This window comes from Notechis scutatus, chromosome 7 (assembly GCF_049901735.1).
Source record: "Notechis scutatus isolate UNSWTSFEM ecotype Mainland chromosome 7, rNotScu1.2, whole genome shotgun sequence".
In the NCBI taxonomy this organism is placed as follows: domain Eukaryota; kingdom Metazoa; phylum Chordata; class Lepidosauria; order Squamata; family Elapidae; genus Notechis; species Notechis scutatus.
This window is the reverse complement of record NC_142015.1, coordinates 1,608,366-1,622,594: the sequence shown is the minus strand read 5'-3', so window position 1 is coordinate 1,622,594 and position 14,229 is coordinate 1,608,366. Positions and strand designations below refer to the sequence as shown.

The window sequence follows — 14,229 nt, the reverse complement described above, 5'->3', positions numbered from 1 at the left end:
CGTTGAGACCACCTGGGGTTTATCTGTGTCTCCAGGGTCACCTGAGTGGTGCAAATGGGTGTGAAGCCTTCTTGGAACTGTTGAAAGGACTGTGTAGACTGGAGATAGAGATGATGTCGTATCCCCCCCTCTCTGTTGAGCGAGGGCTGTTCAATTTGGACAAAGATGGGCTCTTGGACCCCTCTTTCAAATCAGCGGTCCTCTCTGTCCAAAATGTGGACTTTGCTGTCTTCAGTCCCTCCCTAGAATTTCATAAAGGGCAATATTTGTAGCTCAGGGTTGAAACGAGAGGGCCTTGGTGCTTTCTAATCTTGGTGGTCTTCTTGCAGATGTTTGAGTGATCAGGGTAACATCCAGTCTAGCACTAATGATGTTACCTAGTTTGGGGAATGAAAAGCCTGCAAGAAAACAAGCTCAGAGAACATCAAGGACCCCTCTCTAGAATCTCCCAGAGGTATATTTGTTCAGGGTAGTGTAGTACAGCTGTAGTCTGGCAAGAGTCTGTCTATTTGCAAGTAAGCAAATGAAGAACTGGATTATTCTGTGTTGTTCTTGGGCTGGTCCTGACAGTCTTCTACAGAAAAAAAGAGATAATGATTCCCTAAATCATGCTCCACTCCACTCCTTACTGAGGACATGGACATACCCCCATAATTTTATTGGAAGCAATACAGAAATGATCTGCCATACTTTTCTTTAAAAGAAGGCCCACTTTTTTGACTCTTCGGTGTGTTTACTTGTTTTTATTAAACAGATTTATACGGCCGTCCAACTCACAGTAACTTTAGGCAGCCTCTAGCATTGAAAGTTTAGATAACAACCTTAAAGGTGTTCCTCGTGGCCTCCCTTCCACGGACTGGCCTTATTAAAAATGCCCCATTCATCCCGGGAGTGCAATTTCTACTACTCCCCATCTGTTTTTCAAGGTACATATTTTAAACCCATGTTAACACGTGGACTTCAAATCCCAGAACTCCCCAGCCAGCAAACTGGGAAATTCTGGGAACTGAAGTCCACAGCCATCTTAAAGTTGTGGAGATTGAGAAACCGTTGAGATATTAAAAGGACCCGCGATGGCTCAATGATCACTTCCTTTCATATTAATGCGATTTCTTTGCTTCTAATTTTGGATTCAGAATTTTGTGTTCCTGTTTCTCAGGTCCAGATTTGGTTGGACGCGCCTCTGTCCCAAAGGCTGCAGCGAACCAGTGCACAATTATTACCTGTTTTTTTTTTTCCAACTGACACAATTGCTTTATTTATCAAGTTACCTCACGGCTTCAGGACAACGAGGAGGATTTAAAAGGACGAACTTGTACATCTCTGTCTCCATTTGAAATTGCTGCCTTTTGCAATCTTTTCCACCAGGTTAAAAATGCATTTACATTTTTCTTACATTTTTCATCAAATTAAAGCAATTTGCATACACTGCAAAGACATTGCAATTAGAACCACTATATACGGAGGCTTCGGTGGAGGGGCGCATGTCAAAAAATAAAGATGGCTGGTGCCACCATGTGACCCAAGTTTTGCCCTCAAGCAAATGAGGAGAGGAGCTCCGATCTTGTCCGCCATCTTAACTTCCTTCCTTCCCTCCAGCCCCATGGAAGAGCCTGACAATGTACGCCACATCAGCGCATAGTTCTAAACACACTGGGCCATTGGCATCGTTTCCATGGATGTAGTGGAATGTAACCTGGATTCCCCAGGAGGGAGGGGCTGCGTTCCAGAGGAATAAGAGACGTTTAGACAGTTTAATTGGGAGGAAAAGGTTCCTCCGTAGAAATTCTCAGAGTATATCTTTAACAACGTAGGAGTGGTACAGTGGCCTAGAGGAGCTCTCGCCTCACAATCAGGAGGCTGTGAGTTCAATCCTAAGTAGCAGCTAATATTTCTCTCTCCGGGCACACTGAGAATTTATCTGCTGAACAAAACTCTGCATTGGTGACAGGAAAGGCATCCGGGCATTAAAACACTCTGCTAGCTCTGTTGCCCAGACTCCACCCCGCAAGGGATTATGGGAGGAGGAGGAGGAGGAGGAGGAGGAGGAGGAGGAGGAGGAGGAGGAGAAGAAGAAGAAGAAGAAGAAGAAGAAGAAGAAGAAGAAGAAGAAGAAGAAGAAGAAGAAGAAGAAGAAGAAGAAGAAGAAGAAGAAGAAGAAGAAGAAGATTAAGATTGTTATATCTTTAACAATGCAAGTAGGTTTGCTTTAGTTTGGCAAGATTTCTGCCTAACAATAAAAGAAACTGCTTTGAGGGACCTCAGGGACTTCACCCTTCTGAGTCTACAGCTTTCCTCTGTAAATCAATTAAAACGGAAACCAACTTTGAAAAGCTGTTTGAAGAAAACCCAACTCGGATGTTCAACAGGAGCTGGAACACAAATGTTCTAAGCTGGGGTAAAATTGTCCCGTTTCAAGGGCAGTGCAGACGATAACCAGGCTCAGCCCAAAGGAGGAGTCAAGCATGTTACCAGTCTTGCATCCTTCACATCCAGCCCACCTTCCTCTGACCGTTGGTAGTTCAGATTCTTGTAGAAAGTGTCGGCATGCAATAAACCGGCACTGATCTTGAACTGCGCCGGCTCCTGATTTCTTACACTTGACTGGCAGAAGGAATAACCTTGAGGGACAGAAGAGCCCCAGCCAAGACAACGATCAGATAAAGGAAATCTGAGCCGTGGACAGAAGTGTAATTCGAGGAAGCAGCTCAGGCCCGAAGCCCTCTCAAGTTTCCACAAAGATCTCAGTAAAGGGAGGGAGGAAGAAATACTTTTAGGTTTGATTCCTACAATCTTACAACAGAGGTAGTAGTTTTAGTACCCTGTTTCTCCAACAATACGGCCTCCCCAATAGGAAGTCCCAGCATGTTTTATAGGCATGAAATGAAATTAAGCCCCTCCCCAAATTAAGGCCTATATTAAAACATGCGAAATGGGGGGAATGGTGGGGGCTTGCTGTTAGGAAGTACTTTTGTTGCACACCCGGATATGGTGCTGCCTGCGTTGACCCCGATACTAAGTGCCTCACCAACGCCGAGGTCAACATCCAAGCCGTCACCGCCCGCCCGCCCGAAGATGCAAGGGGGGAATTAAGTCACCCCGAAAAGACGGCCTAGCCATTTTTGGGGGCTCAAAAAAAATAAGACCCAGCCTTATTATATAAGAAACACGGTATTCATAACTTTGCTTTTGTTTTCAGTTTGGTCTCCTTTGAAGGTCTGAAGCTCCGGTGGCCTAGAGGTGGAGCTCTCGCCTCACAATCGGGAGGCTGTGAGTTCGATCCTAGGTAGAGATAGGTATTTGGAATAGTCTCTCCTGCTCAAACAGGGGGTTGGACTAGATGACCTCCCTTCCAACTCTGTTATTCTAAGGAGGACAACCCACGGGGCTGAGTGGAGAGGCAGCTCCATGGATACTTTGCCCAAATCTGAAATGGAGGATAGGTTTGGGGAACGCTAATGTTTTCCATTTAATGGCGTAACATCTCTTAGCCCATTTCCTTCAATCTCAGTTTAAATTCTTGTTCTATTCTATTCTATTCTATTCTATTCTATTCTATTCTGTTCTGTTCTATTCTATTCTATTCTTTCTATTCTATTCTATTCTATTCTATTCTATTCTATTCTATTTCTATTATATTCTATTTCAATTCTATCCTATTCCTATTCTATTCTATTCTATTTCTATTCTATTCCTATTCCTATTCCTATTCCTATTCCTATTCTATTCTATTCTATTCTATTTCTATTTCTATTCTATTTCTATTTGTATTCTATTTTATTTCTATTCTATTTCTATTTCTATTTCTATTTCTATTCCTATTCTATTCTATTCTATTTCTATTCTATTTCTATTCTATTCTATTCTATTCTATTTCTATTCTATTTCTATTCTATTTCTATTTCTATTCTATTTCTACTTCTAATCTATTCTATTCTATTCTATTTCTATTCTATTTCTATTCTATTCTATTCTATTTCTATTTCTATTCTATTTCTACTTCTAATCTATTCTATTCTATTCTGTTTCTGTTTCTATTTCTATTCTATTCTATTCTATTCTATTCTATTCTATTCTATTTCTATTCTATTCTATTCTATTCTATTCTATTCTATTCTGTTCTGTTCTGTTCTGTTCTATTCTATTCCGTTTGGAGACCCCTGTTCCAGAAAGCAGGTCCCACAGCTTTAGCAGCACAGCCAGATCTTTGATCTCCTGCACAGGGCACAGAAGCATTTCCAATGGCCCTCGGTTCTTTTCAGGGTAACTGCCTTGTTCCCCCAGAAAAAGCCCAACCTATCAAGACACAGAAAATTCACCTTACTTCAAATCGAATGGCCCCGCTCCGGTCCAGGTCGAAAGCGTTGAACAGGAAGTGGGCATACATGGTGGCATCTGCAAAAGAAAAGACAGAAACGGATGGGATATATCAGCCTGAAGAGCCTTCTTTGTCCCTTGTAGCAGAGGTGGGTATTCAGCCGGTTCGAACCGGTTCTAGAGAACCGGTAGCAGAAATGTTGAGTAGTTCGGAGAACTGGCCAATCCCACCTCTGACTGGCCCCACCAACCCCATAAATTCTCTGCCTCCCATTGAGTCCCAGCTGATCGGCTGGGTCTTCTTTGGTTGCCCTGCACAGGAGAACGGAGCTGGAAATCAGGTTAGTGGGATGGGAAGCAGTGGTGGGATTCAATTTTTTTTTACTACCGGTTCTGTGGGCGTGGCTTGGTGGGCATGGCAGGGGAAGGATATACTGCACAAACTCCCTTCCCTTCCCTCCCCATCCCACCCCACTAACCTGCTTTCCAGCTCCATTCTCCTGTGCAGGGCAACCAAAGAAGACCCAGCCGATCATCTGGGGCTCAATTTACTGGGTTGGTGGGGCCAGTCAGAGGTGGGATTGGCCGGTTCTCCAAATGACTCAAAATTTCCGCTACCTGTTCTCCAGAACTGGTCAGAACCGGCTGAATACCCACCTCTGGTGGTGAGGGAATGGAGATTTTACAGTATCCTTCCCATGCCACACCCACCAATGGTGGGCAGCCATTTTTGTTCTGCTGTCAAGGAAAGAATCCATAAAGATCACGGGAAGTCAAGCTTGTCTCAAGGATGACTTCATTTACAGGTAGCCATTCATTGAGTTCAAAGTTACGACAGCACTGAAAAAAAGTGACTTATGACCACTTTTCATGTGTACGACCATTGCTGCCTTGGTCACATGATCAAAAATTGGACTCTTGGCGACTGGCATGTACTTATGACCAGGGGTGGGATTCAGCCGGTTCAGCTCGGTTGGAGAGAACCGGATGTTAAATTGACATCCGATTCGCCGAGCCGATAGTTGAACTGCCCACCCCATCCCGCTCCTCCCAGGGGTCTCTGCGTAGCCCATTTTGGATGCAGGTAAAAGTGCAGGGCCTGCGTGGAGGTTCTGGGAGGGCGAAAAATGGGCCGGAAGTTCCGGAAGTCTGGAAACGGGCCTGTTTCTGGCTTCTGGAGGCCCCCTGGAGCCCGGGGGAGACCGTTTTCACCCTCCCAGAGTCCCGAGGGAAGCCTCCGGAGTCTGGGAAAGGCGAAAAAATGGCCAAACAGAAAGTTATGGTAGGCCACGCCCACTGTGGCCACGCCCACCCAGCACCCGGGCAGAGAACCGGTTGCTGGGGTTTTTGAATCCCACCCCTGCTTATGATGGTTTCAATGTCCCAGGGTCATGTGATCACTTCTTGGGGCCTTCTGACAAGCGATGGAGAAAGCCAGATTCCCTGAAGAACCGTGTTACTAACTGAACAACTCCAGCGATTCACGTAACCGACTCCTACATTCAATGTTAAGAGTTGAACTCTTCATTCTCTAAACTGGCTGGGGAATTCTGGGAGCTGAAGTCTACTCATCATCCGGGGGCCGAAGTTGAGAAAGTCTGGATAAAAGTGACAGAGATGCAGGGCAGACTCACCTCCCTGGGGGAAAAATTGGGCATAGATGAGCTTGAAGGTCTCTTCATCCACCAGGCCACTGGGACATTCCTAAAGACAAACCACACACAAGTTACATGTGGCGACCCAGGGTGGGATACAAAACAAATACAGTCACAGAAAACAGGCGAAGCCCCTTTTATTCCTTCACTTTGCTTCCAAGCTCCGGATATCTTTGACGGAAAACAAAAAACAAAAAAACTCCCACCCAAACAGTTACACAAGAAGGCAAAAAGCAACACAAACCAGGCAAGATAAGGGTTGGAGGACGTCCACGGATAACACACACTGGGAAGGAGGCCAAACTCAGAGAGGAACCATAAACTAGAGATATTTCCATGCTTTGTTTCTAGCACTGGCCCATACGCATGTCCGTCCTCTTATCCAGTTGTCACAGCTGCAGCCCATGAAGAGGATCAAGGCCCTCTCCTCCCCCATAGACCACGTCTCTCCCTTATCCTCTCCTCCCTTCGTGCCCTAGGAGGGAGAAGGGAAGGGCCTGGGTCCTCTTCTGACTGCCCAGCCGGCCTCTGCCCTTCCCCAGCCTCCTTCACATCCTCCGGAGCCACATTTCCATCCCCTGTCGGCTGTTCCTCCTCTCCCTCAGAGTCCGTCTCCACCAGGGGCAGGAACAAATTCAACTCAGCTGTTTCTTCTGCTTCTCCCTTTCTTTCTCGACTGAAGACCACCAGAGCTCCTTCCCAGAGCCTCACTTGCCCGGAAGAGTTTGATCTACTGTCATTTCAAAACAGAAGTGGCCCATTTGGCAGCTACTCCGGCTCTCTTTCTTGCAGCCCACAAGGGTCATGCACGTTGTGCCCCCAATGTTCACTAGGAAATCCCACAATAATGTGGGATTAATTCTCTTCCAATTTTCAGCTGGAAAGGTAATAAAATAGGTGCGCTACGAATTCCATGCCCTTAAAATGAAACCACCATTGATTTCTTGGCCCTCCCGAGCTCCGTTTTCGCTGGCAGAACGCTGCAGGAGGCTGTCGCAGCTGAAAATGGGGCCCGGGAGGGGTGCACCCAACACGAGGGACGTCAAGCTGGCCACACCCACCCCGGCCACACCCAGCCGGCCCCTGAGTTCCAACACAACGCTGATGCGGCCCTCGATGAAATTGAGTTTGACACCCTCGGTGTAGGGTCTCCTGCAATTCAATGATTCTGCGTTCTGTACGCTCAGGACACAGCTGGAAGCTGGAGTGGTGTGTCTGAAAGCGAAGGCTGTGGATGTGCCAGTTGGTCCGAGGGGAGCCGGGCTGCGGCTGCCCCCAAGACGTGAGCCAGAAACTATAGCCTGGGTGGCATATTTTACGGCGGCTGCCAAGAACCAAGCATTACAGGAAAGCCATTAAAGATACATGATGCAGAAGGCAGAGGTGCTTTCCTGGGAGGGGAGGAGGGAAGTTCTTGCAAAGTCCCCCCTGGCTTCCTGCCCGGGCTTAGTCAACAGCCCATCTCTGTGCCAGCGGGACCAGATAAATGAACCTCGGGTTCGCTGAGTGTTTTTTTCGGAAACGGTACAGTTTCTGTTTGGGAAGGAGACGCTACGGATTGTTGCGGGGAAGAGTTTGAGGAGACACCGCGATGAGGTTCACGGTCGACCCTGAAGCTGACCTAGGTGTAGCAGGGGTGGGCTTCAAAAATTGTAGCAACCGGTTCTCTGCCCGGTTGCTGGGCGGGTGTGGCCTCGTCGGCCTCCTGTACCACAGCGGGGGGAGTTGTTTTCACCCTCCTCGGGCTCTGGAGGGTTTGCTTGAGCCTCCGGGAGGGTGAAATGGTCTCCCCGGGCTCCAGAGGCCCTCTGGAGGCCGGAAATAGGCCCTCTGGAGGCCGGAAGTGGGCCTCTCTGGAGGCCGGAAATAGGCCCTCTGGAGGCCGGAAATAGGCCCTCTGGAGGCCGGAAATAGGCCCTCTGAGGCCGGAATGGGCCCTCTGGAGGGAAAGGCCCTCTCCAGGGGCCCTGGAGGCCGGAAGCCCTGCAGGCCGGAAAAGGCCCTCTGGAGGCCGGAAGGGGCCCTGAGGCATTCGGAAAGGGGCTCTGGGCCGGTGGCCCTCTGGAAGGCCCTCTGAGGCCAGAAAGGCCTCTGGAGGCCTCCATGCAGGGGAGGCCGCATGGGACTCTGGGAGGGGCTGGGCGGGCTGGGAGGGGCCAGCCAGTGGTGGGATTTACTGTTCACCGAACCGGCCATTAAAAATGATAAAAATTAGCTACCGGTTCGACCGAACTGGGGCAAACTGGTAGCATCCCAGCCCTGATGTGCAGCCATTTTTATTGTAGCCTTTGTCTATTCTTCTTTTAGCTTGCTTTAAGGTTTCTGCAAAGGAATTTAACGGTGCTTCAGGGTCGCCACATTCTAGCAGCAGGAAGGGAGGGGTTGTAGAGATAAGGCCGAATGTTAGGCCTAGTTGGCATTCCTTCCTGTGGGAAATGAGAAGGTGCCTGCTGCAGCGGGTGGAAGGTGGAGTTTGGAGTCATCGGACTGATGGACAGTGAGCTGATTGGAGAGGGTGACTACGGGGGGAAGTTTCAAACTTTGGCTTTTATTGGATATCATTCCATAGTCTGGCCAGAGTTGGAATTGCACCAAGACCTTGTGTCATGCCCTTGTTAGAGTTGGACTCTGAGGGAGAGAAGGAACAGCCGACAGGGAGTGGAGGTGTGGCTCCGGAGGTTGTGGAGGAGGCTGGAGAAGGCAGAGGCCGGCTGGACAGTCAGAGGAAGACACAGGCCCATCCCCTCTGCATCCTAGGATATGCAGGGAGTAATGGAGAAAGGAGCAACATGGCTTACGGGAGAGGAAGCGGCCATGATCCCCCTCATTGGCTGCAGCTGGGGGGAATAGTATATAAGAGAGACGGTTAAAACACAGCGTTGCCAGAAGCAAAGTGTGTTTTATTTTGGTCTGAAGTTATCTTGGTTGGCATCCTTCCAACAGAAAGTGCCTTGTTACCTCCTTGAAGTAATTACTTATCCTGGTCCATTGTGGAAATTCCTTCACTGTAGTTTGTTTTGGTTTTTTTATTTCACCTCTATCTACTCATTAAGTTCGGACTGTATGGCTTTCTTCTGAAGACTATTTTTGAGTACGTTTCATCTCCAACTGAGAATTATTGAGCAGTGGGGCCAAGTTGGAGGCATTAAAGGACATTTATTTACGTTTTGGATTTTGTTACGTTTGTGTTACACTCCCGACCATCACACCTTGCCAGTTTGATATGTTCCTAATAAATGGACTTTGATGGAAAATGGATGCCTTGGGTTTTTATTCTGGGGACATATTCCTTGGAACCTGGACATTATTCCGCCTCTTGACATTCACATCCACAGGATGAAAGGCTGGAGAACCTGCGGAGAGAGGCTGGAGGCCTGAGACAGAACTGCAGGATTTGCAAATGGTTGCTAGTCTGTACAGGCGTCTGTCCATCCACCCACAGGCACATATACACACCCAGGGGTGGGATTCAAAAAGGAAAGGAAAGGAAAGGAAAGAAAGGAAAGGAAAGGAAAGGAAAGGAAAGGAAAGGAAGGGAAGGGAAAGGAAGGAAGGAAGGAAGGAAGGAAGGGAAGGAAAGGAAAAGGAAAGGAAAGGAAGGGAAGGAAAGGAAAGAAAGGAAAGGAAAGGAAAGGAAAGGAAGGGAAGGAAGGAAGGAAGGGAAAGGAAGGAAGGAAAGGAAAGAGAAAGGAAAGGAAAGGAAAGGGAAAAGGGGAAAGGAAAGGAAAAAAGGAAGGAAGGGAAGGGGAAGAAGGGAAGGAAGGAAGGAAGAAGGAAGGGAAAAAGGAAAGGAAAGGAAGGGAAGGAAAGGAAGGGAAGGAAAGGAAAGGAAGGAAAGGAAAGGAAAGGAAAGGAAAGGGAAAGGAAGGGAAGGAAAGGAAAGGAAAGGAAAGGAAAGGAAAGGAAAGGAAAAGGAAAGGAAAGGAAGGAAGAAGGAAAGAGGAAGGAAGGAAAGGAAAGGAAAGGAAAAGGAAAGGAAAGGAAAGGAAAGGAAAGGAGAAAGGAAGGGAAGGGAGGAAGGAAAGGAAGGAAGGAAAGGAAAGGAAAGGAAAGGAAAGGAAAGAAAGGAAAGGAAGGAAGGAAAAGAAAGGAAAGGAAAGGAAAGGAAAGGGAAAGGAAGGAAGGAAGGAAGGGAAAAGGAAAGGAAAGGAAAGGAAAGGAAAGGAAAGGAAAGGAAGGAAGGAAAAGGAAAAGGAAAGGAAAGGAAAGGAAAGGAAGGAAGGAAAGGAAAGGAAAGGAAGGAAAGGAAAGGAAAGGAAAGGAAAGGAAAGGAAAGGAAAAGGAAAGGAAAGGAAAGGAAAGGAAAGGAAAGGGAAAGGAAGGAAAGGAAAGGAAAGGAAAGGAAAAGGAAGGAAAGGAAGGAAGGAAAGGGAAAGGAAAGGAAGGAAGGAAGGGAAAGGAAGGAAGGAAGGAAGGAAAGGAAGGGAAGGAAAGGAAAGGAAAGGAAAGGAAAGGAAGAAGGAAAGGAAAGGAAAGGAAAGGAAAGGAAAGGAAAGGAAGGGAAGGAAAGGAAAGGAAAGGAAAGGAAAGGAAAGGAAAGGAAAGGAAAGAAAGGAAGAACAGAAGGGAAGGGAAGGGAAGAAGAAACAGGTGGATAAGGAACTACTCACGTTCTTGAAGCCTCTATAGAGGGACTGAAGTTCCTTTTTGGTGAATTTGGTTAGAAGTTGGAGCTGGTCCAGTCCTTCGGGTTGATGTCGCATGGCTGAAAGCTCCAACTCGCTGTCGCCATTGTCTGTAAAAAGAAACCAAAATGGCAACATTTACGCCCACTTAACAACTTTCTCACTCAGCAACATAAATGTTTGCCCACAATTGTCGTCGTAAGTTAAGGACTACCATACTGGTAATCCTCGACTTACAACCCCAATGCAGAAGACCTAGAAAGAGCGCAGAGAAGAGCAATGAAGATGGTGAAGGGGCTTGGAGGCTAAACCCCATTCAGACCCCACCCAAAGAACGGAGTATTTTCTTAGCTTAAATAAAAGAAGACGTGAGAGCAGTCAAAGGGTTTTTCCGGGGGAAAGTGGCCTTTATTCTCCACCGTTGTTAAAGGAAAGACAAGAACCAACTGTGGGGAGCCCCTCCCCCCCTAAAAGAATAAAATATTTCTATGGTCTTTTAGAGTTGCCATTAGAAAGGGAGGGGGGAAAGGGGATTTGAAAGAGCAGTGCGGCAGCTTGGAAAACCGAAAGTGCATTCCATAAATGTTTTCAAAGATAGTAACTAGGTGACTGAAGTTTCTGCCGCTGGTATTGCCCTCAAGGTGAAAGGGCACGTTCAAATGGGCTGGCTGGGGACTCTGGGCCCAGGAGTCCCAAGCCATCTGGGAAACACTGGATAATCGACAGCTGTTCTGACCCCAAACCTGGTTCCAAGGAAGCAAACACAAGACAAAGGTAACAGCACAATCATGTTTCTTTACGAATCCCATTCCTTCTCAGGTAAAAGGCGGCTTCAAACCAAGTAGCTCCGATAAGAAAGAGCCTTGCCAAGGTGCTGCAAGGCTGCCAAGAACACTAGATAAAGTTACTAAGCAATAATTCCAACACAAAAAGTCTCCAAACACAAACCAAGATGGTCCGAATTTCCATAAGGCTTGAAGTGCAAGAACTTCTTTGCTTCCTGCAAAGAATCCCGGTCTCTCAGGCTGACTTTTATCCTTTAAGGGAGGGGCCATTACCTTGCAGCCTTACTCCCGAGTTGCCCGGGCTGCTGCAGCTGCTCTTTCCTTCGAGCAGCCCTGCTTGCACACACACTTGGCACAGGCTCCTCGGGGTGCTCTTCATCATTGCTACCAGCCTCCACAATCTCCGAAGGCAGCACTCCAGTCCCTGATGGCCGTGGCCCCATCCCTGCATCCTACGCAGGTCCCTCATCTGAGTCCTCGCTCTCCGAGACCTCAGCCGTCCGCACCTGCTGCCAGCGAACCACAACAATGGCTGCCATGACACGAGGCATTCCCTTATTCTTTGAAGAGTCACAGAATGTAACTTCAGCACACACAAAAATCTCTCCGTTGCAACCAACCACGCTGACCCCGGGTTCCTTTGCTCCGTCCAGGATCTTGTGGTTTGAGGTATTGGATGCTGGCGGAAGAGATCGGTCAAATACACCGACCTGCAAGCCAGATGTTGGGCCGAGAAAGGACCTTCCCGTCCTGACTCAGCAGAAACATCTTAATGCCATTGTGGGAAGAAATATCCATTTGGTTCCGTTCCAAGCCGGGAGGAAGACGCTGGAAACATGGAGGCCGATTGGAAAAGATGGTTTAATGATGACGCAGAACCACATGGGTTTGAGGTCCTGGGCAGCTGACCACATGGAGTGGAGAGTGAGAGGATTTTTTTTTAATACCTTCTCTTGGGCTTTGCACTTGAGCTTCCTGTTCCTGTGCAAGAACATTCTATTCTATTGGCTGTTGTCAGACTCCCACGGGGCCATGTAGGGGTCAAGTTTGCCTGAGCTAAGTTTGGTTGAAGTTTGGACTGCTGAGGCAATGAAGGGGCTTGTTGGGCAATTCCTATTGTAGCTGAGGGCTAATCCTATCTTTGTTCAGACCTTGCTGCAGGGAACTTGGCCTATGAATAGAGCTACCTAGATCCTTCTTTCAATAAGCCTTTTTATCTCTTAAGAGCTGACCTCTGCCGAGGGCTATTAAGAAAGGTGGAGGCTGCTTTCTGCCTCCAAGAACACGTTTCTCCATTTCTCCCTTTAGGGGAATATAATATTCTGCCCTTTTTTAATATTTCCTGGAACATTTCATTCTTCTAGGAGAGGGCTGGGTGCTAACTTTTTCTACCCCATCCAGGCTAAGCCCGCCCCCCCACCCCCCAATCTCGTTTGGCCTCCCAGATTCACCGCTGTGCTTTTCCTCACCTTAAGGCAATCTCGGTTTGACGGATTTATGACCGTTGGGGTTCTTTTTTAAATTATTATTATCATTACTTTCCCCAAACAAGATTGTCGGCTTCTGGGCAAGGGCAGAGCAAGGCATGACACAGCAGCGATGAGCTTCTTTTCATCTTGGGCTGAGCAGCGTCCAAGAACCCAGCCAGGCCCACCTGAGCTTTGGACGAGAAAGGCTGACTTGGCAGGATTCTGGGGGTCCCAGGTGCTCCCCAGCTTCTCTAGGGGTGGGGAATTCTCTCCTCTTTGCTTTTTCTCCTTCCCCTCCCTCCCTCTTTCTATTTCTCCTTCCTTCCTTCCTTCCTTCCTTTCCTCCCTACCTCCCTACAACTTTTTTCCTTCTTTCCTTCCTTCCTTCCTTCCTTCCCTCCCTTCCTGTAACTTTCTTTCTTTCCTTTCTTCCTTTTTTCCTTCCTTCCTTCCCTCCCTTCCTCCTTGCAACTCTCCTTCCTTCCTTCCTTCCTTCCTTCCTTCCCTCCCTCCTTGCAACACTCCTTCCTTCCTTTTTTCCTTCCTTCTTTCCCTTCCTCCTTGCAACTCTCCTTCCTTCCTTCCCTCCCTTCCTGTAACTTTCTTTCCTTCCTTTCTTCCTTTTTTTCCTTCCTTCCTTCCCTCCCTTCCTCCTTGCAACTCCCCTTCCATCCTTCTTTCCCTCCCTCCTTGCAACACTCCTTCCTTCCTTTTTCCTTCCTTCTTTCCCTTCCTCCTTGGAACTCTCCTTCCTTCCTTCCCTCCCTTCCTGTAACTTTCTTTTCCTTCCTTTCTTCCTTTTTTCCTTCCTCCCCTCCCTCCCTCCCTCATTCCCTGCAACTCTCTTTCCTTCCATCTGTCTCTCTCTTTCCTTCCTCCTTCCCTCTTCCTTCCTTCCTCCATCTCTTCTTTCTGTCACTCTTTCCTCCCTCCTTCCCCTGTCTTTCCTTGTCTTCTTCCCTTTTCTCTTTCTCTCCTCCTCCCCTCCTTCCTGCCCTCCTGCTGTGCCAGGCAGGGCTTTTCCCAGGGTGCCAATGAAGAGACAAAGGGGAAAAATACGGCCATCCTTGAAGCCTCTTTGGGTGGTTTTGATTGAAGGTTCCAGCAAGCAAGTTTCCCCTCTTGGGCTGGTATTTTATCATCGAGCGCTAAGCTCCCATAAGGGTTACCGATTCCCTGCCACGGCATTGTGCCAGAGGGGTTGAGGGCGGTGTTTCTTTCTTTTTCTAACCATTTATATGGCAGCCCATTTAGCTCCCACAACTCTGGGCAGCAGCTCGCAATACATTAACCCTGTACAATAACAGAATTAAATTATAGCAACAGAACACTGTATAAACTCAGGTGGATATAAATAACGTACGTCTTTTGATCCTCC

At 47.8% G+C, this 14,229-nt stretch overlaps 1 protein-coding gene across 2 annotated transcripts in view; it reads right to left on the bottom strand.

The window, feature by feature from the left end:
- KCNIP3 (potassium voltage-gated channel interacting protein 3) overlaps positions 1-14,229 on the bottom strand; it is a 50,546-nt gene that overhangs the window by 4,006 nt on the left and 32,311 nt on the right. For both annotated transcript variants that reach the window (XM_087969878.1, XM_087969877.1), the window contains exons 2-4: positions 10,583-10,707; positions 5,952-6,021; positions 4,325-4,395 (exon numbers count right to left, since the gene is read on the bottom strand). In XM_087969878.1, the coding sequence (XP_087826004.1) occupies positions 4,325-4,395; positions 5,952-6,021; positions 10,583-10,707 (266 nt within the window). The remainder of the gene's footprint in view (positions 1-4,324; positions 4,396-5,951; positions 6,022-10,582; positions 10,708-14,229) is intronic.